Here is a 24363-nt window from a genome sequence, read left to right on the forward strand (position 1 = left end):
TGAGGTGTGTTTCTGAGTTAACCCACAGCTTTTCAAAGCACTGAACAGGAATTGGTTATTAATATCTTGGGTTAACTGGGTTGTAAAATGATTATGGGATTGAAACGCAGTGATGCACATTCCCAGCAGAGATGTAGGAACGTTACCGTACGAGCTGATTGCTGAGATGTCACCATCCCTCTTTTTTTAACCCGGGAAGTATGATTTGTTTCTTTTTTGTCCCCTGTGATGTGGCATCTTTTCCCCCCTCAGAAGGGATCAAAGAGCTCCTCACAGGTTTGACAGTTTCATGATACAGTCTTAAAAGCTGAAGAGTTTGGCAGAACAAAGCAGAAGTGTCAGACAGAGTCAGACGGGTACAGCTTCCATCAGGTACAGAAGTGTCACGTGAGAAACCGCAGGTAATTCCTCTAACGGAAAAAAACTCGAAGCACGTGCTTTTTGGACATGGCCTAAGGTATGATAAAAAAATATATTACATAGAAGATGAATATGAGTTGAAGCTGTGCATGGATATTGGTTGATTATACTGGGCACTGTCTGCCTGCTATATCTCAAGCAGCACGGACACGACACATAATCAGAAACACCTTCTGGGCTGCAAATATTTTATCTTACGAATATTATTCAGCAGTTCATGGACACAGGTGTGAAGACTTGGTGAAGATGTTTAGTATTTGTGAAGGCCAAAGTGAGTGTTTTGCAAAATGATGTGATACATGAAGGTGGTCCAAACCGTACATTTGACACATCTCATCTTCAGGTTGTTTTCAGCAGAGCAGCTCTGCATGTCTTTATCTTAAATTCTCTCGAAGCTTTTGCCGGGAATATCTTCATCCTTATGTGACAGTTCAAAAGAGGCAGAAACATGGAGAGAGATGAGGGTTGGGTCATGCAAGGCACTTTACTTGTCGGAAATGACATCTCAAATATGACGTGCTCTAAGGGGGAGCGTTAAAAATAATTTTAAAACTCTGAGAGGACACCTGCCTCCTCCTGCGAGCATAACCAAGCCAGGTAAAGGTGTAAAGTAAGAATATGGAGAAAAACAATATCAATCCATGGGTCCATCCTGACTTGTGACAACATTTAGGCAGCTGGTAGCCAGTATAATGATTCAGGCTTTCATGTTTTCTGCCACACATAAAACCATTCAAATCTAACTATTGTTATGAGCCCACGCTGACAGCTGAGTATTGTTCCCTGACTGAGTGCACTTCTGGACACTGTTTTCTAATGCCAATTTACAGCAAGTTTACCAAAACACCACATGACACAGTGCAGCTGTGGCTCGGTGGTAGAGTCAGTTGTCTCTGGATTCAGAGGTTGGCGGCTCGATGCTGGCTGCCACAGTACACGTGTTGAAGTGTCCTTGGGAAAGACAATGACCTTGGAGGCATAGCCAGCAGAGTCATTTAGTAGAGCATCCTCAGCCATCAGTGTGTTAATGGGTGTCAAAATGCCATGAGTGGTCAGAAAGTCTATAAAGTTCTTTATAAGTAAAGTTTGTTTACTATTTAACATGTTGCAGGTCTCACCTGGTTTTGTTAATGACTGAGTGATATGACAGGTTAATAAGATGACAGCTGGATACACAAATGGTTGTGAAAAGTCCGACCTTTGAGGGATTTGATTCTTGTTATTGATGGTCAGCTACAGCACAGATTTTCACTCACCTTTAGTAAAATTACAATGATTATTGATAAACAGATTTGGTGGAAATCCCAAATTAAAAGAGGAAAGGAGAGCACTGTGCTTGTGTTTGATTCCAAGAGTGGCATTTGTCTGTATCTAAAGTAACGTGGGAAATCATGCACACCACATCAGCATTGACCCTAAATAAACTGATTTGTGTGGTTCAAGTGCAATAAGTGGTTCAAATGGATGCTAAAAAAATTCAGAATACAGGTTTGCTGCTCAAACTTTTTTTATTTTAAAACCCATTGAGATAAAGACCTCTTTCACAAGGTCAACCTGGCCAAGATGTTAGTAGCACACGTCAAAATAAATAATACACGATATGGAGCAGATTACAGACAATGAGTAACAAACAATCTATACTTTAAAATGTGCAACTAATTCACAAATAAAGTGCAGATGGAGATCACAGACAACTATTTTCTTTAAAACACAGGCACTGTTCGGTGGTATCATTCTGTCTTTTCATTAAGATAGAGCCAAAGGCTTCAAGTGAAATAAGGTCTATCAATTTCAAGTCTTTCTGGAGTTTATTCCAAGCAGAGGGTGCAGCAAAACTGAACGCTCTTTTATCAAACTCTGTTCTAACACGAGGAACACACAGTTGTAAAATGTCACAGGAGCACAAGGTGTAGTGGTTTTTTGTTCTTTGGAGATACACACACAAACAAGTCGGAACCAAGCCAAGATGAGATTTGTAAATCAGAGTGTATACCTGCGTACACTCAAGGATGGCCAGTCAGACTATATGTCTTGTCAGGTTTTCTGCAAGAAGAGAAAAGAAAACAACTTTTTAAAAGCTACTTTCATGAATGGTTATCAAACTGACTATGCTAATGCATAATCAGAAAGCCATGAGAACCTTTGGTCTGATCAACTTTGTGACACAGTCTCCTGCTTACTTTTCAGTTTGGTTTCAAAAGTTAGAAATGTGCAAACATGAAAATGAAGAGCATTTGCAATTTTGCATAATCTGACACTAATGCTCTCATGTCCATTGTCTATTCTGTTGTCTTATTGGCTCTGCGTATACTCACGCCACACTAAAATAGTTTAAGTCTGAACGAACCTGATGGCCGACAAAGCTCAAGAAACGAATTCTCGTTTTTCACTTCCAACAGATTTAAAGTTTATTAAACATTTGAACAGATGTGACTGTTTTCTCTTGCAGAACTCAAATACAGAGAACCCAAACTGTGTTGGCATCGAGGGAGTCCTGGAGTCTTACTTCCAGAGTCTGCGAACGGTTCAGCTGTACGGCCCGACAAACTTTGCTCCCGTCATCAACCAGGTGGCTCGGTGAGAGACGCACACACATCCAAACTGACAAGCACATCAACTTATGCACAACTGTGCTGTCTATACTGTATGTCACATAAAGCGTGCACACACACACACACACACACACACACACACACACACACACACACACACACACACACACACATATTTTCTCACACACTGCTACATAAGGTCTCATACATACAATCTGCAGATTTCCATGTGTTCCATATGCATGTGCTGCTTATCGTGTGCCATCATGGGAATCCAGCTGTTTACGTTTGCCTTTCATGATTACCTCCAGAAAATGCCTGTGCACACTTGGTGGCAGAGAGCTGGAGATGTGACAACAAATCAAAGAATATCTCTGTCTGTCAATCATCCTGGCTTTGTAGAGAAGTCTCAGTTCACATCTCATGTTTTTGTCATCATCAGATTTCAAAGTCTTTGTGGAGAGTTTCCTCATTACAGCGTGTTGTGAGGATCTGTGTAGGTCTAACTCCTGCCCTCCTGTCACTCTGAACATTTACAAAGGAAATGAGCTGCAAATGTAAATATACATTCCTGCCATTGGTTTCACCTTTTCCTATAATCATTAGGTTATTGTTAGAAAGCCAGGAAATTCCTTGAAACAACCAAATATGGAGAGGCCAGAGAATCACAGCAAGTGAACATGAAGTCAATAATGAAGGGGTTCATTGTTACTCTGTATATATACACAGAAAGTGTAGACATATTTGTTTATTTTTGTTCAAGAAAATAGTTTTAGGCTTAACTCATCACACAAACAAAACTCATGTTGTCACACTCTCTCCATTGAATACATATGATTCAGGTACAAACGTAATCCTGAAATGTTGGTTGTGTGAGTCAATGGTTGAACAAGACTTTTATTCTGCAAACCTTTTCTTTTCATTGATTTGGATCCTTAAAGGATATTATTATAGCAGCCTCTACCATCAGTGAGTGAATGAGTGAGGAGTAGTGTAAAAGAGCTTTGAGTGGTCAGACAGAGGAGAGATATACAGTATAAGTACAAGTACCTTTACCATTCTGACTTTTCACATTTAACATCATGTTTCAGAATCTATAAACACAGTAATAAGTCAATGTAAATATTTTTAGTGCAAAGAGTCCTGACATCCATCCATCCATTATCTTGACCGCTTATCCCTGTCGCGGTCGTGGGGGGCTGGAGCCTATCTCAGCTGACATCGTGCGGAAGGCAGGGTACACCCTGGACAAGTCGCCAACCTATCACAGGGCAAACATTTAGAGACAGACAACCATATTCACACACACTCACACCTACGTGCAATTTAGAGCGACCAATTAACCTGGTGAGCATGTTTTTGGACTGTGGGAGGAAGCTGGAGAGACCCCACAGGGGGCGTGCACGGGGAGAATATGCAAACTCCACACAGAAAGGCACCTGCCTGACCAGGGATTCGAACCAGGAACCTTATAGCTGTGAGGCAAAAGTGCCCCCTACTGTACTACCGTGCAGCCAGTCCGGACATTATAACTTATTTCACACTCCAGGCCATCCCTCCTATAAAGCCTCTTTAATGTGTAACTCACATGTAACAGCTTATTCAGTTCCTAACCCTCAGAATCATGTGAACCCTGAGAACTCTCTATTATGTGATTATAACTCTTCTAAAGAACCATGCACCTGCAGTGTCAGTGCATCATATACACCAGTTGTTATGAGTAAGTTAACAAAACTAATCTACCTCTGAACCCTGTAGAACATCATCTTCCCCCCTCCTCTTAGAACTAAATGAAATTTCAGCAGTGAAACTTTCTGGAGTGCAGTCTGTGTTCGGTTTTAATGGAGTTTTGGCGAGTTATTACCTGCTATTGTATTTTTAGCAATAATATCCTGTCCCAGTGAAGTGTGAGTGTGGTTGCGTAACCAAATGGAGTGTAATGGTGCTGAAATGTTCACTTGTGGGCTCAAGAGCTTCCAAACTGTCGTCCATTCAGAGAGAAAGTGAAACTTTACTTCCTCACTTTCTATTCTCTCTTTTTCTCTTCTTGTGTTGTTTCATCCTCAGATATCATTTGCATGAGATCATCACATGTGCTACCTTTTCTCAGTTTCTCTCTTTATCTTTTTCTCTCACACCAAATACTCTGTTTCCTTATCCTCTACTATTACATCCCTGTTTTCTCTCTCCTCCTCATCCTCCTTCTTTGTGTCTCCCATCTGCTCTCCCATCCTCCCTCTCTCAGACTCTTCATATTTCTCCTTCTCATTTTCATTTAACTTCACATTCTCCTCATCATGAAGCACATTGTATTGTATTCATTGATTTTTTGTGTAACTGCAGTCCTTTTTTCAGCATCCTCTAGCTTATTGTTGACTGTGATTATGTTGGTACGAAAACTGAAAGCTTCTGAAACATTTATTTCTTTAGCAGGAGTCTGTAATATTACAGCCTGGTACAAGAAATGGTGTTGAAGCCAGTTGTCCCTTTGCTCTGTACTTTTTTGTCTTGGCAGTAAACTGTCAACACAGTCAGTTTTTACAGCAGAGAAACTCTTGTACTTAATTTGGGGAGCTGAGGAGACAGCAGGCCTCCAGAATGAGAGGACCACTTGTCTTACAGATGCTTGTTTCAGTCAGTCTCTCCTATGATGAGAGGCTCATCATTTTCATCCTCTACACAGTGGAACAGTTCAGAGCTGCTGCTACAAACTAAACTTCTGCAACAGCCTCTAAATTTGATCCTTTTTGTTTTTGTTTTTTTCTGTGATTTGCCATCATCACATTTCAGCGATGTCAGACATAAAGCGTGTTCTGCATCATAGTTAAGTTGTAAAATTGTGTCTCCTCTGGAGGTTGACAGTTCTGTGAGCAGAGGAATTAATCACACTAGACAGAAGTAAAGGACCTCATCCAAGCATCTTGTCCATTTTAAAGTCATCAAAGAAACTCAAACAAACAGTTCTCACAGAGTCTTTCATTTTGAGTCTGTGTCTTTTTGAACAAAGTGTTTCAGATCGGACTGCGCCTCCTTGAAGTCTGCAGGAGCTAGATCAAGTTGAAACAATACACTGTATAAAGATCTGCTGTAAAGATTGTCTTCTTTGAATGGGTGTGTACGTGGTTTCCGTTTTTTTTGCAGCCAGCCTCAAGGGGATGCTCGATGAGCTGCAGTTTTTTAACACTTCCACATTGGCTTCATATATTGAGACCAGAGGTTGCCCTTTGTTTGAAATGTTTCGACAGTATGCTAATCAGTTTGTTATTTAAAGCAGGACCAAAGACAATGCCTGAGGTTATCAGCATTTATTTCGCATTTAGGGCAGAAAAAGGAGAATGAGAGGTTTCACCTGGAGAGGTGATCAGGTGGTAAGTGTACCCGAGGAGGTAATTCTGAGCAACACAGATAGACTTATGCACACTTTTATAACTAGCAGGCTAGACTACTGTGATGCTCTCCCTACTGGTGTTCCAAAGAACACAATAAACAAACTGCATTTAGTACAAAATGCAGCAGCAAGACTTTTGACGAAGAACAGAATGATAGCACACATTACACCTGTTTAAAATCTTTACATTGGCTGCCTGTTTCTTTTCATGTTGATTTTATAACGATTTTATTAGCTTTTAAGGCACAGCATGGCCTCGCACTAGACTACATATCATAGATGCTTTCAGATCCTCCGGCTCCTCTCTTTTAGCTGTTCCTCCGAGGAGAACAAAAACTTTTGGTGATGCTGCTTTCAGCCATGACGCTTCAAGATGATGGAACAGCCTGCCATAAACTAAAAACGCATTTATTCAGTCTGGCTTTTATGTAGGGTTTAACAATTTTATTACTGAAATGTTCTATATTTAATTTGAACATTGTTTCATTATTTTATTTAATTACTATATGTTTATTTATTTGTATCTACTCAGTTTTATTGATATTTTTTGTATTTGTTTTTATCTTAAAAACGTATCCTAACCATTTCTTAATTTATTTATTTTAATTATTTCTATTCTTAATGTTGATTTGATGCTTTAACTTATTTTAATTACACATATTTTTTTGTTGATGGTGTGCATTAGTCTCTATTTTAGAATCAAATTTGTGTTTTTTATATGTTTCACTATTATTTATTTCTGCTTATTTCTTGTTTTTAATCACTGTCAAGCACTTTTAATTTGATTTTTATGAAAGGTGGACTATAAATAAAGCTTGATTGATTGATTGATTGATTGATTGATTGATTGATTGATTGATTGAGTTGTGTTGCTCAGGTTAGGTTGCAGATTTACTTTAAAGTTTATTTGTGTTGTTCCAAATCTCCTCCCACATAAAGTTTCCTCTCCAAGTCTCCTGAGAGACAAAAGTCCCTCATTGGGTTTTATTTTTAACAGGTGTTGAAGAAATATGAAGAGTCTTTAAAAAAGTATAATTATTTTTCTTTTGCAGAGAAGTTTGACAAAAAAGAACAAAAACTGTTTTCTATTTGTTCTTTGATCACACATCCATCTGGTGTGTCTGCATCCTTGAATTATCAGCTCGCCTTTATTACAATCCCCTCATACATGGAGAGACAGAGTGCACAAATGAAAAGGGCAAAGGCTCTTGGAGGTTAATTGAACTGACAGGAATGATGACTGCAGACACAGCATCACAGTTTGTTCCTCAGCTCCACTTGTTGACACATCTTTCCACCACTCTGCAGAGACAGAAAGGGAGAGAGAGCTGGAGGGAGGAAGAAGGAGAAGGATGACAAAGAGAGAAATGTAGAAAATATCAGGGCCAGGGGTTGAGGCAGACAGACAGACAGACAGACAGACAGACAGACGGACAGAGAGAGGTGCAGCAGACAGGGATACAGGCAGAGAGACAGTTTGCCATTTCGCCTCTCCCCGCCTCAGGCCAGACTAAGAGTGTGAGCCAATCAAACAGTGAGTCAGACAGCAGGTCTTCCTTCTCCCTGCTGGGATCCCAGTGTTACCTCCAACACTCACTCTCTCTCTCTCTCTCACACACACACACACACACACACACACACACACACACACAAACCTCCGTTATACAACACTGTTTGGAGTGAACTATTTCATGAGGAGTCTCTGCTGTCAGTTGGACACTTTTATAAAAACTTTTGTTAAAATCTGAGAAGTATCTGAAAAGTGTACATTTACAGTGTTACAATTACATTCAGTACATGTAGTAGTAAGTGTATGTATGAGAGTTACTACAACATAAGCAAGGATCTACACAGGTGCAAAAGTTGCGTACACCACTTCCTGTGCACAGTTTTTGGTCTATACAGAAAAACTTAGCCATACCATTTGTGCACCCGTGAGCAATAGTGTTCATTTCATTAACGGAAATTATGACGAAATATGTTCGTCAACAACTATTTTTTCATGACGAAAACGAGACTAAGACGCCCTAAACTGCATCACTGATAATTAAAACTCTGACGAATGTATGATTAGTTTGACGATGACAAGTTGATGACGAGACGTAAACTTTAGTAGCGGACCGCAGTTCATAAGAAGAAGTCTAATCTTTAGAGATAAAAGTGATGAATTCCTGTGACAGGCTGAGTTATTATTTAAGGGGCACAGTGTTAGCTTGGTCTCTACCTGCAGCAGGTGTGCTTTATGAACCAGCTCTCCTCACCTCCATGCATCTGTCTCATCTTCATTTTTGATTTTTACCCCCGGGGTGTGTTAGTGACAAAGACACAACCGGGGGACGGCTGTTTACTATTTGACGTTTTTGCCGCTATTACTGTAAAAAAAGCTCCCGTCTACAGCTGGATTTAATCCATTTACTGCCGGTGCCTCTGTCGCTGCGAGGTGCATTCAGGTACCGTCGTACAAGTGCAATACAGCCCTTACATTGTGTCTCTGGCATTTTTATTTGAGTCCAGAGAATCAAAATATCTTTATAGTGGTCACATCAAGAATGTTTTTTTTTTACGTTTTAGCAGGCTAAATCATTTAACTTAAAATATTACACAAAATTGTTAAAAGAGTGAAATATTGACTATTTGAACACGTTGTTAACCCTGATACTGATATCTGATCGACTACATGAATTATTTTAAAGAGAGAAAATGTTTTGGCAAAAATCAAAGACTAAAATCTGACTAAAACTAGACTAAAATGTTTTGAGTTTCCACTGACTAAAACTAGACTAAAATGTTTTGAGTTTCCACTGACTAAAACTAGACTAAAATGTTTTGAGTTTCCACTGACTAAAACTAGACTAAAATGTTTTGAGTTTTCGTCGATTAAAACTAGACTAAAATGTTCTGAGTTTTCGTCGATTAAAACTAGACTAAGACTATAAAGGGCTGAAAAGACTAAAACGTGACTAAAACTAAGCTATATGCGTCTAAAGACTAAGACTAAGACTAAATCTAAAATAGATGCCAAAATTAACACTAGTGAGCAAACTCTGAACCTCTGTCACTAAATGTAAGACTTTACTGACGAATCCATGTCATCGTTTTTATTCATCACTTTCACACTCATCTGAGGCGAGGGAAGCATGAGCAAGTACAGAATGAAGCATCAGTAGTTCTCATTATCTTTCAATAGTTAATGCTCTGGCTGTGATATATACAGAGTGTGGTTTTTAGTTTTAGTACAGATTACTTTCTTTAAGTCACACAGAGTGCATCACAGACCCAGCGGTGGCTTCATCACAGACTCTGCCTTCTCATTGCTCTGCACACCTTCATCACCTGCATATATTTATGGTATAAATGAGCAAAGTGTGGACATTACACCGGTAATAGCTCTCACACAGTCATCACATATCATATAATCGGGGTCATCCCTTGGTTCCCACATTTCTAGGACATTTTCAAATTTACATCTTGTTTTCCTACATTTCCCTTCAATTTGAATATCCACCCACAACATTTTTTGGAAGCACTTTATAGTAAATGAATGAATGAATGAGGGATTTTATTTTGATCAGCAGCAGCAGAAATTGCCACAACCACAATCATTACAAGAAAAAATAAAATAGGCTGATCAAAAAGAGTTTCGGCTGAAGCAGAGCTTATAAATGCCGAAATGTGGGAACATAGGCACGCTCCCATATAGTCATAGTGCAGGCTAAGTTCACCATGATGAAACCAACAAATTCGAAGCTTGTGTTTGTTTATAAAGCTTCTTTCGAATAATATCTCAGAGGGTGGGGGATCGCTGATTGATGTGAGCATTTTTGCATCACGTTGAAGAAGTCAGTGTAGGTCCTGTTGTGATATGCACATTGAAGAGACACGTGTGCTCCACAACAAATGGTGGATGTTCATTTCCAGGTCGATTTTAATTTTCAAAGTACTTTTGGTTTGGTTTGTCTCAGTGGTGTAGCCGTACCTGGGTTGAGCGTAGATCAAACGTTCTTCAGATCAGTCCGTTCATTTAGTCCTGGTGATGATAGCTATGACTGAGAAGGATGATGATTCTCTACCTGAGCACCACGGCAATGTTTTCAAATAATTTTAAAAAGAAAGTACTCCAGAGCTTTAACTCAAGTCATAATCTGACTGAACAACTTTCACTTGTATTGGAGTATTGTTTGACCAGGAGGATCAATACTCTGACTCAAGTAAAGAAAACGTGTACTTTGTCCAACACTGAATGTGGTTTATCCTCTAAAATTTTAGCACAAGGTATTTTCAGGGTTTGGATGCATGTACACTTTTAGTATGGATTCTGTGGACCATTTTGTTCATGAGACTCATTCAGAGTTCATTATATTTATTTCTACCAATCACATTCAACTGGGACATTTTGCAGTTTGCAGCAAAAGTTTGCTCGCAAAATAAAGTTTGGAAGGAGTTTGTTTCGGGAAAACAGATTTTAAACACCTGATGCACAAAGTTAGGAAGAGACTTGCATCAAACAAATTTTTGTATCAGTAAATTATAGAGGGAAGTTCCTCTGAACACATTGTCTGCACACAAACACCTGGTGACGCTTCATGAGTGTTTGATTCTCAGTCATTAATCCCTCTTTCTGTGTGTGTGTGTGTGTGTGTGTGTGTTTGTGTGTGTTTGCCTTCAGGTGTGCTGCAGAAGTGACTGACGGCTCACAGTACTTTGTGCTGCTGATGATCACAGACGGTGTTATCTCAGATATGGATCAGACCAAAGAGTCAGTGGTCAATGTGAGTAAACTCAACATAAAGAGCTAAATGTGGAGAAACATGATTGATTCAACATAAACTTAAGATTTCCTTTTAAATAAGATGTCACCTTAACTTCAATTAACGAGTCAAAGAAACTTCATCATTACTGAGGAAATGATCAATTCTGAGCGACAGCGTAGCCACAAATTAAAAAACCTTAATTTAGGATTTGAAGAGAGAAGTGTTTCAGTAGATTAATACTCTTGGTAAAGTTCCTAGTGTATAGGCATACATGCACAGAGTCACTCTGCACATCTGCACCGATAGCACTGTTCGGAGGAGCACATACATAAACCTAATCAAAAAATGCACCTCTTCTTCTACTACTGCGTACGTCACATTGGTTTAACTCAGACCATATTCTTAATGCATGCTTGATATAAGTTCATTCATTTAGCATCCATATAACGGTGAAGTTGGAATCTTGAATCAGAATAATTCTTATTGGGTTGATGAAAGATAGCTACCAAATGTTACACTTGGTGACATTTTTATGCAGACTTAATGATGCATTAAGTCTGTTTAAGAAGCACAAAGTCTCCAACAGAGGACCCCTGTTAACACTGACTTAAAATTTTAAGACAGACCCAGTCATATTTGCTTAAACTCAATCAAAAAATGTGATAAAAGTTGGTTAACAGTTGCAGTTACATGGTGGTTGGGCAGAAAATATACTCGGTGCACATTTTATCTCTTTATTTCATTACATTTAAATATATAAAAGTAGTAAAAGTACAATGTGAAAGTTACCGAGGTTATATAATTTGTGATTGACTTCATAATGTTTAATTCTAATTCTAAATCTCTGGCACAGCAAACAATGACATTAACTAGCATACATTCTTAGCATATCACTCATTACTTTAGATAGTTGGAACACATTAATGTCTCATTGAGTTGTTGATGTTGCACTTTTCCACCGAGTAACATCGTTCCTTCAGGTAAGACATGGATGAGTAAGTCAAAGTAACATGTTTCAAAAACTCCACACCATAAGTTGGTGGATTTCAATAATGCATGATACCTTTTAGTCTCCTTCAGCCCCACTTTTCTCTTGATGTTTACAACCTTGCCGTATTTCAGATCTTGTGTGTGCGCCTGAATTTCAAAACTTGACTTCTTTGACATCTAGGCCAGACAGAACCTCAATGTAAACAACATATGCCTGTGAGGCTTCAGTCTGTGGAAAGAAATATGATTAAATGACTGAGAGGGACTTAAAAATATCCTGTCCAGTGTCGTGATGCTCCCCTGAAATCTCACAGTAATAACCCAGGAGAAGGCAGAGAGAGATGGAGCCTTTGAAAAGTTCATGTGTGTTTAAAGAGAAAGAAAAATGAAAGAATGTGAGGCATTCAATAGGTCTACATAGAATTACATCAGTGGAAAGCATTTGTACCTGAGAGGATAAACTCTGTTTTTATAGCTTTGGTGTTATGTTTGTAAATTTTGAGAAAACCAAAAAAGAAAGTGAAAAAGTGGAGTCAAGCAGTTATTGCCACCATGACAGAGCAAATAAGCACAAAATGTAAAAATGTACTTATTTGTATTTTCCAGTGGATGAAATATGTAAGATGCACATATACTATGAGCAAATGTTAGATTGCTAAAGTTAATGCTCTTTGTGCTCTAAAACCTTCCATGCGTAAGATCAGAGCAATTTGAATTTCAAAATGTTCTAACATAAACAAACTAAATAGGACATATATGTGCATTGTTGACTTAAATCTGGAGGAATATGATGCAAAGATGAACATTTAGGGCCGCTCTAATGTCAAATGATATTCTTATTGAAAGGTTAGCTCCTTTTTTCATACCTTTGCAGCCCTCATGGATGGGCAGGCACCTTTCATTCGTAAGGCCTTGTCTGCTGAAACAGGATTATGCATAATGTGACATGACAGTAGAAAACATTTATTAATGAAACTAGAACAACAGCAAAACAATATTTGATATCATAAGAACTGTTGTAAAGAGGTAGTAAGGGCAGGCCAGAGCTGTTAGATTCAGGGGGACAATCCTAAATAAACAAACAAACAAACAAACAAACAAAGATTTCAATCTGGTCCACAATCATTTTATCATAAGCCAGTAAGTATACGATGGCCTGTATGTGTAATGTAGACTCATGCATGTAGTGCACAGTGTGTGTTTTGAGTGGAAGAGCAGTCGCTTGGCTCACACCCCTCCTGTGTTTCCTCCACAGGCAGCCTCCCTGCCCATGTCTATCATCATAGTAGGAGTAGGTCCTGCTGAGTTTGATGGTAAGTGTGTGTGTGTGTGTGTGTGTGTGTGTGTGTGTGTGTGTGTGTGTGTGTGTGTGTGTGTGTGTGTGTGTGTGTGTGTGTGTGTGTGTGTGTGTGTGTGTGTGTGTGTGTGTGTGTGTGCACCACTGAGTTTATATAAAGACATTTTACATTCAGTCCGTTTAACTCTGCTCAAATATGCCACAGCATTAACATGCAAATCCTCTGTTAAACACCCTAATTTACATGCCATTAATATCAGTCATTCATGATTTATGGTGATGTTCAATTATTTATCAGGGGACTGTTGTAAACCTTAGACAGAAAATGTCAGCCGCAGGAATGTGGAACACAAATTATGGGACCCAACACCTCAGGTCAACCCAAGGACGACAACAACAGACATCTCTAAATTGGTGCTCCTGAAAAACACCATGACATGGATCATATCTAACATACTTTGCAAAGGATCTCTCCTGATACTGCTGACTTCTTAAAGAATGATGATGGTAACACTATCTACCCAGAGAGGCATATTTCTTAAGAAAAATCATCCACATCACGGCGCTGTTACCAAGTCTGTTCCTGTTGCCCAGTAGAAAATATGTAATTCTCAAAGTCACATCTTGTACTACTCCTGCACCATCTTGTACCTGTACCACTCTTCAGTGCTGCACAACATGTGTTGACTTGAATGAAGGTGCTACAAAAAAGTTGTAATGTACCCTTGCACAGCTGTCTTGTGCTGGATTTTGATCATTACTTTAGAATTTAATCTCAAAGGTTTGCTTTTTCACATTCGTAGACCTTTGCTATAAAGAACAGACTGTTCCCAGGGAGGTAGCTCTGATCATAGACACTGGTGGACTGACTGTAATCATATCAACACACAGAAAGAGGTCTGGTGGATTTCATATTGGTCTGTTTACAGTGGGGAAAAAGAAGAGACTGGAGAGGTTGAGGATGCAAACAGTGTAGGCTGCAACACTGAAATCAAAAGTAAATGTGGCACATGAAGTAAACACTTAGCAGAACAGAGTATGTGACACAGTGGTGTTTAAGTCTGTCAGTGACAAGGTGGATAACTCATGCAGGTGCCGAGCTGTTATAACAGCTGAGTTAGCTTATTTGAAGTAAACTCTGGTGTCATGGATTATTAGGGATGCAGTTCAATCTGTAGTATAATGCACTCTTTTCATGGTATCATAATATCTACCTATAGCCTGATATCTCTGCCTGAGGGAGCCTTGAGGAAATAACATCACATTATTCATAAACTTTAAACTATACTAAAGGATGAACTGATTAGAATTGGGTATTCAAAGGTCATGTAATAGCTTTAAGCTCTAAAACAACACTTTTAGGCATTAAAAATACACACATAAATAATTCAAACACACCTACTTTTATTAGAGCAAAGCAGAATTTAGGGCTGTCACCATTCAGAGTTTCACTTCAGGATTATTGTGGCCAAAAGAAATCATAAAACAATGTTATCACAATATCTATGGAAAACTTAGGAGAAAAATGTAATCAGTCAAACTTGGGAAAGGCAAGACAAGCGACACATTGACACATTGGAAACCACATACACACCCATTCAAAGAAGATGATCTTTACAGCAGAAATAAACATGTTTACAGCCTGGTTAAAAAAACAGTTTAGGTCTGAATCGCTAAATTCTCTCCACATACTGTACGGTAGTGAAATTTTTAGATATTAAACTTACGAGTTTTGCCCAAATAAGGGCATGGCTGACTTGATTGACAGGTGGGCGCCCTGTAGCTGTTAGCGAAAAGGCTAAAGGCCCGCCTCTTTACCTCACACTATCTCGACAGATGTTAGAGTTGAGTTCAGCATTTCCAATATGGCACCTGCTGAGGATTGACTTCAAAACAGCGCTTCAGAAACAGATGGGTGACGTCACGGATCTCACGCCCATTTATAATACAGTCTATGTCCACACACTGCCCATTTTAAAAAATGAAATCCCCAAAACTCTTAAAATGATTATTTACACCGCAGTGGAAGCCACACAGTGCAGAAAGGCTAGCTAGCTGATTGTTGAGTCTTCTTCTTCTGCTGCTGCTTCGTCATCTTCCCCCCTGTTTTTTGGCAGGTGGCAACCAGCGCAAAGGACCACTAATTCCCCCTATGAACCAAACAGTTAATAGGGATTACCCAAGCGGCAACCTCCAGCCACGAGAATTGAAGCCAATGCGGAAGTGTTAAAAACTGCTGTTCATCGAGTGAGGCTGGCTCCAGAAGCACCGGAAACCACTGACACACCAATTCAAAAAAGACGATCTTCACAGCAGAAACAAACATGTTTACGGCCTGGTTCAAAAAATGAGTGTAGTCTGTATAGCTCATTCCTTTATCGGCACACACTCTAGGCAGCAGTTTCAAAAATATTAAGATTATGAGTTTGTTTTTTTATGAGTGTTTTCCATTTTGATAGGCACAGCTGACTTGATTGACAGGCGGGAACACTGTAGCTGTTAATGAGCGCCAAAACAGCGCTTCAGGAACAGATGGGTGATGTCACGGATGCTACATCCATTATTTATACAGTCTATGGTATTGCCTAATGCTTATTTCAGCACAATATCATTCATTCTTTTTTTAAAAGATGGATATTTTAGATACAGGTATTTTCAACAGCTCTTGCAGCCTTTAATAAAAAAATGACTCCAATAATTTTAAATTAAGTAAAAGGTATTTCTTATAACAGAGAGTTATAACCAGTTTCTTTCAGCTGACCTGAATTCATCGTTTTATAAAAAGGTTTAATTACAGTCTTTCTTTTTGAAGACTGTATCAACTGAGATCATCACTGCCTGATAACCTTACTTGCACACTTCATGTCTCATTATATTGAAAAATAACACAGAGTCAGATCTGATGGCTGATCTCTCTATCCTTTCCTCACTGACATGCTCTGTGTAAGAGCAGCTGATGGATCCATCCGTAGATCCTCCATGTATGATGCTTTGATATATGTGCTCTGAGACAGCTTTAGTCTCCTATACAGGGCAGCGGTTCTTAAATGCAAAGATGTCTTTTCAAGTTAATGGGCACAAAGATTCAAGTTAAATGACTAGATGATGAAAGGTAAAGATGGAAATTATTCTAGCAGGAAGCTTATAGAGCTCTCATCGGGACCTATTATTCAGTACTCAGGGCTGAGGCTGGGGTTAGGGGTGAGTGCTTGTGGATGACAGGAGGAGAAATTAGAGCAGAGATGATGGAACTGAAAGCGCATGACGGGGGAGCAGCAGAGTATGGAGTGTAATGAGTTAGAGATCAAGATGGTACATATGCGGGAAATGTATATATAGATTCATCTACCTCAGTCACCCGTTTAATCAGTGAGTGTTGTGGAGAGACTTCAGTTGAATCAGGCAAGACCGAAGTATGAAGTAGTTTGGATAATGGAAGTGAGGTGAATCATCTCTGGAACTAGTCTCCAAGAGGCTCCAACAACACATAAAGCAGTCTGTCACTCAACATACAGGATTCTAAATATGTGCCTGATTTACTCTCTGTGACGCTCGAACAGCTCCAAAAGCAAACTCGTAGCTTGCACAAGAGGATCCCTCAAGGGCTCAAAATGTATTCATCGGCTGTGTTGCCCGGGTTCGCTCCCTGGATGAGGAGAGCTCCACACATCACTCACTCCCAGTCAGAGTTGAGCCGCTCAGAGAGTGTCATGTGGGGATCAGTCTTTTATAAATCAAAATGTATTAACCCGCCCTGCCCTTCCTTGTTTCAGTCCCTGAAGCTCACTGTGGTCTCCCCACACTGCATGCAGGATATAAAGTCTTAAAAAAAGAGCAAATCAGGCTCACAAATGTGTTTGTTTAAGTGTAGATCTCAATCAAAAACCTCTTCAGAGTAAAAAGAGATGACGTTAAAGTTTGTTCAGTCCTGTGGGAAGCGTAAGGAGCTCGTTTGATAAAAAATTACACATCAGGAAACATTGAATAGAAGCACAAGGATTTATTTTTTGGGGTGAAAATGAAAAGAATGACACGAGTAAGAGCAGGATCAATATCTTCAGACAACATGTATAAAAAAGAATCCTTTTAATTTAATATCAGACTTTATTAGTCAGTATCCAGTTAGGAAATAAAAGATAAAAACATATTCAGTGAGCTGCTTTGAAACAGCCTGGGGTTTAGATACACATCATTTAGGACGTAGGCTCATGACACTCTATAATTATACAAAACACATGTTGTGAAAAGACCTGAACCACTTACACTAATCTACTAAGTGGCATATCTTTTCATTACCATGAACACACACACACCTACACACACAGAGAACACACAGAACACACACACAGAACACACACACACCTACACACACACACACACACACACACACACACACACACACACACACACACACACACACACACACACATAAATGCACTTCAGTTTATTTCAATGGCACATGTTTTATATTGTATTTATTTCATTTTAGTTTTATATTTTGAGGTACTTGTCATTAGGAAGTGTATGTATCAATCAATCAATCAATCAATCAATCAATCAATCAATCAATCAATCAATCAATCAATCAATCTATCAATCTATCAATCAATCAATCTTTATTTATATAGCGCCAAATCCCAACAAATGGTATCCTCAGACTCTTTCCAAACAGAGCAGGTCTAGACCGTACTCTATGTTCTATTATTAACAAAGACCCAACATCAAGACAGGATAAGATCCAGACCCATCTCACAGACAGGACTGGTTTATTACCCACAGGGTGCTGGGTGGAGAATGGACACAGAACTTAGGCTGGTAGAGTTGTCCGCTTCTGATGATAGCCTAGTCTTCTCAACAAAGGGGCAGAGCTGACTGGGATCCCTCTCATAATAGTTATACACTTATCATTGGCAAACACCTCTAACAACCCGACTTAAAAAAACAAAACAACAAACAACATTTAACTGAATAACACAGGGACTATTCTGCTGCTTCAGATACCTTTTTTTAATTTGCTTTATTTTTGAGAAAAACATGATGTGTGATAGAGGAATACGAATGAAGGAAAGAAAAGAAAGAAATACAGGAACAATTAAAACCGGAAAAGACAGACAGTATAAAGACATACAAACATTAATGGTTACAGTCATGTATGATTGGTCTGAGGGAGGATTTTTGGGTTGGGGAAAGATGGGAAGTGATATCATTTTGTGTTTTATAAACATTAAAGGTTTTGGTGAGGGTTATGGAAAAGTTATTTTTGAGGGAGAGACGAGCGGTAAGAAAGAAGAAAAGGGAAAAGTAAGTAAAAAAAAGTTAATTGTGAGATTACGCAAAATATAGTAGGACTGGACGACGACTATGCAATATAAGCCTAGTAGCGGTTGTCTACAGTCAGTATTGATTAATTTCACTGTGGTCACCACAGTGCGTATGCAGCGGCAAGATTTAGGGACAGGACAACAGTACAAGAGAACCCCATTGAACAGTTGCTGCTTCAGATACATACGATGAGGATGAATATGCCACTGAAGGCAAAGCAAGTTCATATAGCGCAACATCTTTGGAAAACAAAGCAATTCAAAATGTGTCATAGATCACAGACATAAGTGAACATGAAATTTAGAAGGAAAGATGATGGAATTTACCCAAAAATAATAGCAGGATGGCTTTTATACCCATCCAAAAGAAGAGCCAACAGAGTTTGTGGAAAGTAGTGTAAATAAATGATCTAAACCTACAATATTTCAGTTGGATAAATGTCTCTTAATTCACTATATTTTGCCTGATGACTTAGTGCCGTCAGTGCCATCTGAGTCCATGGCTCCAACAGATTGGAGCCACTCTGCTTGCAATATCTGGATTTACAAAACTAGATGTCAGTAGTGGTATCCATCACCTAGCAGTAGTCCCACACAGAATAGAATAGAATAAATGATACTTTTACTGTCATTGAACGTGGCACATCCAAACTGATATGTAAGCCATTTAACTGCAAAAAGTAAAAGGAATCAAAATCATAAAAACAGTAGACAAACATAAATAACAAGTAAATAAAAGCACAGAAACACACACAGCATTCATTCCTTCATTCAAGTAATTGCACAGTCTCCACTTTATATTTGCATTGTGTAGCATTAAGTGCACTTCATGCTTTCAGAGGAAGAAGTGATGTAGATAGATAGATAGATAGATAGATAGATAGATAGATAGATAGATAGATAGATAGATAGATAGATAGATAGATAGACAGATAGACAGATAGTCCTTTACTCATCCCACAACGGGGAAATTCAAGTGTCCCAGTAGCAAAGTGGACAGAGCAAAAAAAAATATATATATATGTATATATATATATATATATATATATATAAAACAAACAAGAGCCTATAAAGTTTCAATTATTAAAAAGTTATTAGCAAATAAAATTAGAATTAAAGAGGTAAAAATAAGAATATCTTACTATATATATATATATATATATATATATATATATATATATATATATATATATATATATATATATATATATATATATATATATATATATATATATGTTGGTTATATAGTCTGACCAATGCAGGAAGGAAAGACCTGCGATATCTCTCCGTGAGACACCGCGGGTTACTCATTCAAATACATCAAATGTCAGATATTTAAATCAAGTGCAAATCCAAAGGAAAAAGACAAGTATTAGTCATTTAGATGAAAACATACGTCATACAGTTTCGTTCTTTTCCTTCCTTTCTTTTTAATAAACTCTGGAGAGTGTCTGCAGCATCAGGTCCAGATGTTGTCCAGACTTGCCCTCTCACACGTCACTCATGGTGTGAGGTTGTTCAGATGTGTCAGATGTGTTATAGTTACTGGACACACTCTGTTAAGTCAGTGGGAGTGGTGCTACTCAAGTGTGACTGCGTTAATATCACTGCAACATGTGACACAGACTATGATGAAGCAGTCAGTGTTGTTACCATGCATCCACAAACCTATACACACTTGTGATTGTGGGCAGCAGGAGGTATTCTTTCAGGCTCAGTGTCTCTGCAGACTTCCCCCCAAAATGCCAAATCCTACAACCCACCTGAACCCTCCTTAGATATCTCTTTCAGCCTGAATTTGTTTCTATTCCAGCCCTCTTCTCCTCTCCTGTCCAGACTGTCCAGGTCTATCCCCGTCCCTTCTTTCAACATGTCCTCTCTCATACCCTTGTGTCATATTACTCCTTCTCTTCCTTCTCCTCGTTCCCCCTGCTGCTCCCGATCACCATCTGCCATCTCTGTGCGCCATGTGGAGCCTCACTAGTCTCCCATCAGCACCCTTCCCTCGGCACCTTTCCCTTTCCCCTTGAAACTCAAGTATGAAAAGGTTCCTCTGTGCTGCAGATTGTTTGTCACTTGCAGATCAGATTGACTTTGTTGATAAGATACTATAAATAGACGGATGCTGAGCTCAGGAGTCTTTCCCTGTCAGGAACTTCACCTACCTTCTTGTGGAATATGTAAGCACTAATGAGGCAGGTTACAGAGGGGTTATTGTTTTTTCCTCCACTCAGCCAGCAGTAGAGAACAGATGTGATGCGGAAGGACCAGTAACGTGTCTCTGGTCTGAACTCTGTCCTCCGGGACGGTTGCATGGCTTTAGTTTGCTCCGTGTTGAAGCTTATGAAGGATGAAGAAAGCTTTTGATGCAGACTTCTATTTCCATCCTCTCATCTTTATGATCGTGCTGCTTGGGCCTGTTAGAGGTGTGTTTCTTTGGCCACCTTTCCTAAAGAGGAAGGTGTCAAACATAGAAATCAGCCTGTGCTTACACGTTAGTTATTTTAATATCAGTGTTGTTTTAAAGTAGATGAAGAACGTGTACAAGAGCCTAATTTCACTTTCTGTTTGGAGGAATTGTTTAAAGATAAATAAAGATAAATGAATGCACTTTTAGTGACTGGGGTATAGCATGTTTTCTAGTGAGACATAATTAACTTTGTTTACTCTGGAACTGAGTCAAATTCGCTGAGAATAACAGAAATTATGTTTACAGCATTTGAGGGCAAACTAACACTGCACTGACAAAAGATCCTCATATCAGCCGACAGGGAGCAGGGACATTTTAACCTTGCATGTCCTCTCAGCTGTGCACAAACGTACAACACAAAGACGCCGAGGTCAGACTACACTATCTATTAGTCTGCTACCATGCTCACTGTGTCAGAAAAGGCGATCACAGAGCCAGGATCTCATGCTGGGACTTAACTGACAGACATGACGGACTACATGGTGGTGTTCTCACCAATCTTTCTGTTCTCTCCGTCTGTCGTGGTTGTCCCTCGATGACGTCTCTCAAAGTCCTGTCAAGCAGCATCAAGCTCATCATTCTTCTTTCACTTGGGTATTTTCTTTGTTTATAGTTGTGACTTTTGCAGCCCTGTGCCCTCATTGGTCAACTTCACTGACATAAACATCAGTTTGGAGAGAGATTTGGAATGTCAACACTACCCCACCCCACAAGATTTCCCCTACTTCTCGTGCTTGTTCTATGAGGAAGTAGTGCCGGCTTCCCAGCCAATCAGGACAACCTAGTAGAGTCCACCAATTGACCAATCAGGACAGAGGGTTGAAGAGTAGCTCTGATTAGTCCTTGATAACGGGAACAAAGGGGAATAATAACACTGCTTGATACAAAGGCATTGAAAAACACAGAGATTTAGCCATAATCTCAAATTACAAATGGCGTCACCCATCTGTTTCTGAAGCACTGTTTTGAAGCCAATCGTTGGTGGGTGCCATATTTGAAACGCTGAACACAACCTGACTTCTGTCAAGCTAGTGTGAGTTAAAGAGACGGGCTTTAGCCTTTTCACTAACAGCTACAGGGTGCTCACCAGTCAGTCAGGTCAGCCATATCCTTATTTGGGCAAAACTCGTAAATTTGATATCTTCAAAAATACTGACTTATAGAAAAATTCACCCCCTCTACAGTGTGTGCCGATAGAGAAATGAGCTATTCAGGCCTAAGCCGTTTGTGGAACCAGGCTGTAAACATTTTATTTCTGCTGTAAAGATCGTCTTTGAAGAAGTGTGTAAGTGGTTTCAGGTGTTTCTGCAGCCAGCCTCAAGTCAATGCTCGATGAACTGCAGTTCTGTATGGGCATCATATTTTAAGTCTCGAGGTTGCCGCTTGGTTTTGACATAAACTTTGCAGTGTTGCTGTGTTCACAAAAACAAACAAAGCATTTAGCAATTAGCCTGGAGCTTTGATCAATGTTGGTTTGTATGGTTTGTTAACCATACAAATCCATTTTTTTTTTTTACAATTTATCCGCTGTCCTGCAAAGTGCATCTAATCTGTTTAATGAAGGCTGAATGTCATTATATTTCTACCTAGGTGTTAAATGTTGTGTTTGTTTTCTGCAGCTATGGAGGAGCTGGATGGGGACGAGGTTAGAGTCTCCTCCAGAGGACGCTTTGCAGAAAGAGACATTGTTCAGGTGAGGCTTATTCTTCAGACACTCCACCCTTTAACTCTCATGAGTCACACATTCAATGTTTCATCAGTGAGACCAGCAAACACATGCGCATAGTTATTTTGTCAACAAATAGACATTTTAGACTCTGTTAAACACACTAAACCCATTAAGATGACATCTGAGCATCCAATCAAAAAGGGATCTTTGCAGTATGCTTAATACAAAGACCCAAGGAAAGAACACTTCAATGAACGCTTACATGAAATGTGTTATGATACAAATCTTGGATAATGAAAGCCAGACCATGAGGCTCATTGAGGCACAATAAGTTATGTGATTCTTTTTTCAGTAGCTTTTGATCAAAATGTTAAAAACAAACATGAATTTTATTGACCTTGTTATGCCAAAAAAGGACATGTAATTCATTTGTCTCACTTCAGTGAACTCTTAACATGTGATGACATTTTTACAAGACTTCAGACAACTAAATGCTTTATTAATGTACCAAACAGTTTCTCCAAATTCCTGCAGTCTTTTGTCAAATTTTGTCATAGATTTGAGCCCTCTCACTTGCCGTACTGCGAGCACAAGAGTCACTTTGGTGCACGAGTAACGTGAACATGCAATTCTCACATAATAAAGGTCTCCAAACTAACTGTGTACTGAAAACGGTGATGTAGTGTTCCTGTTGTCATAAGCCAGCTTTCTTTTCCTCTCCAGTTCGTTCCTTTCCGAGACTACATCGACCGATCAGGGAACCAGGTCCTGAGCATGGCCCGACTGGCTAAGGACGTCCTTGCGGAGATCCCAGACCAGCTGCTGTCCTTCATGAAGACCACAGGGATTGAGCCAAGGCCCCCTCTTCCTGCCTGCTCAGACTCCCCCTCGATGTCATCCAATACAACCACATCGACAACTCCAGCCTCAAAGGAGCGTAACACACACGCCTGAAATGGGGGCAGCAGCACAGAGGCTCAGCAGTTGGAGATATGAGCCGTTAGTGTGTATGTGTGTGTGAGTGTGTGTGTGTGTGTGTGTGTGTGTGTGTGTGTGTGTGTGTGTGTGTGTGTGTGTGTGTGTGTGTGTGTGTGTGTGTGTGTGTGTGTGTGTTAATGTGTATTACATGGTTTCAGGGCTGTTTAAAGGAACATGATTTTGAAGCTTGGAAGGGATGCCCACCAGGAGGGACTTCATTTCTCTAAATGTGGGGACTTTTCCTCCAACAACATCTGGACTGGAAGTGTTGAAATTCTCTTTTTATCCTTATAAAATGAGTGGCTCTGACTTTTATCAGCACCTAATCATCATCCACCTTCTGCAGGTGCAACACTTAACTCTGCATGTCCACAAACTGCATTTCAATTCCAGCATTTCAAATCAGAGACGAGTGCTGCTATGGACTTTGTTGCTAACAGAACATCTCCTGTCGATTCTCCATCTCCACCCACCTCTCTTTACATTGTTAGACTCTGTGTAAGTTCACAGAGAGTGTATGAAGAGTA

At 39.4% G+C, this 24363-nt stretch overlaps 1 protein-coding gene across 1 annotated transcript in view; it reads left to right on the forward strand.

Moving 5' to 3' along the window:
- Positions 1 to 23823, forward strand: part of LOC117818480 (copine-9-like) — a 193761-nt gene extending 169938 nt beyond the window's left edge. The window contains exons 17-21 of the mRNA XM_034691429.1: positions 2870 to 2997; positions 11027 to 11129; positions 13357 to 13414; positions 22809 to 22882; positions 23582 to 23823. Of these exons, the coding sequence (XP_034547320.1) occupies positions 2870 to 2997; positions 11027 to 11129; positions 13357 to 13414; positions 22809 to 22882; positions 23582 to 23812 (594 nt within the window). The 3' untranslated portion in view covers positions 23813 to 23823. The remainder of the gene's footprint in view (positions 1 to 2869; positions 2998 to 11026; positions 11130 to 13356; positions 13415 to 22808; positions 22883 to 23581) is intronic.
- Positions 23824 to 24363: the final 540 nt, after the last annotated feature.

Source organism: Notolabrus celidotus, chromosome 1, assembly GCF_009762535.1.
Source record: "Notolabrus celidotus isolate fNotCel1 chromosome 1, fNotCel1.pri, whole genome shotgun sequence".
Lineage (NCBI taxonomy): Eukaryota > Metazoa > Chordata > Actinopteri > Labriformes > Labridae > Notolabrus > Notolabrus celidotus.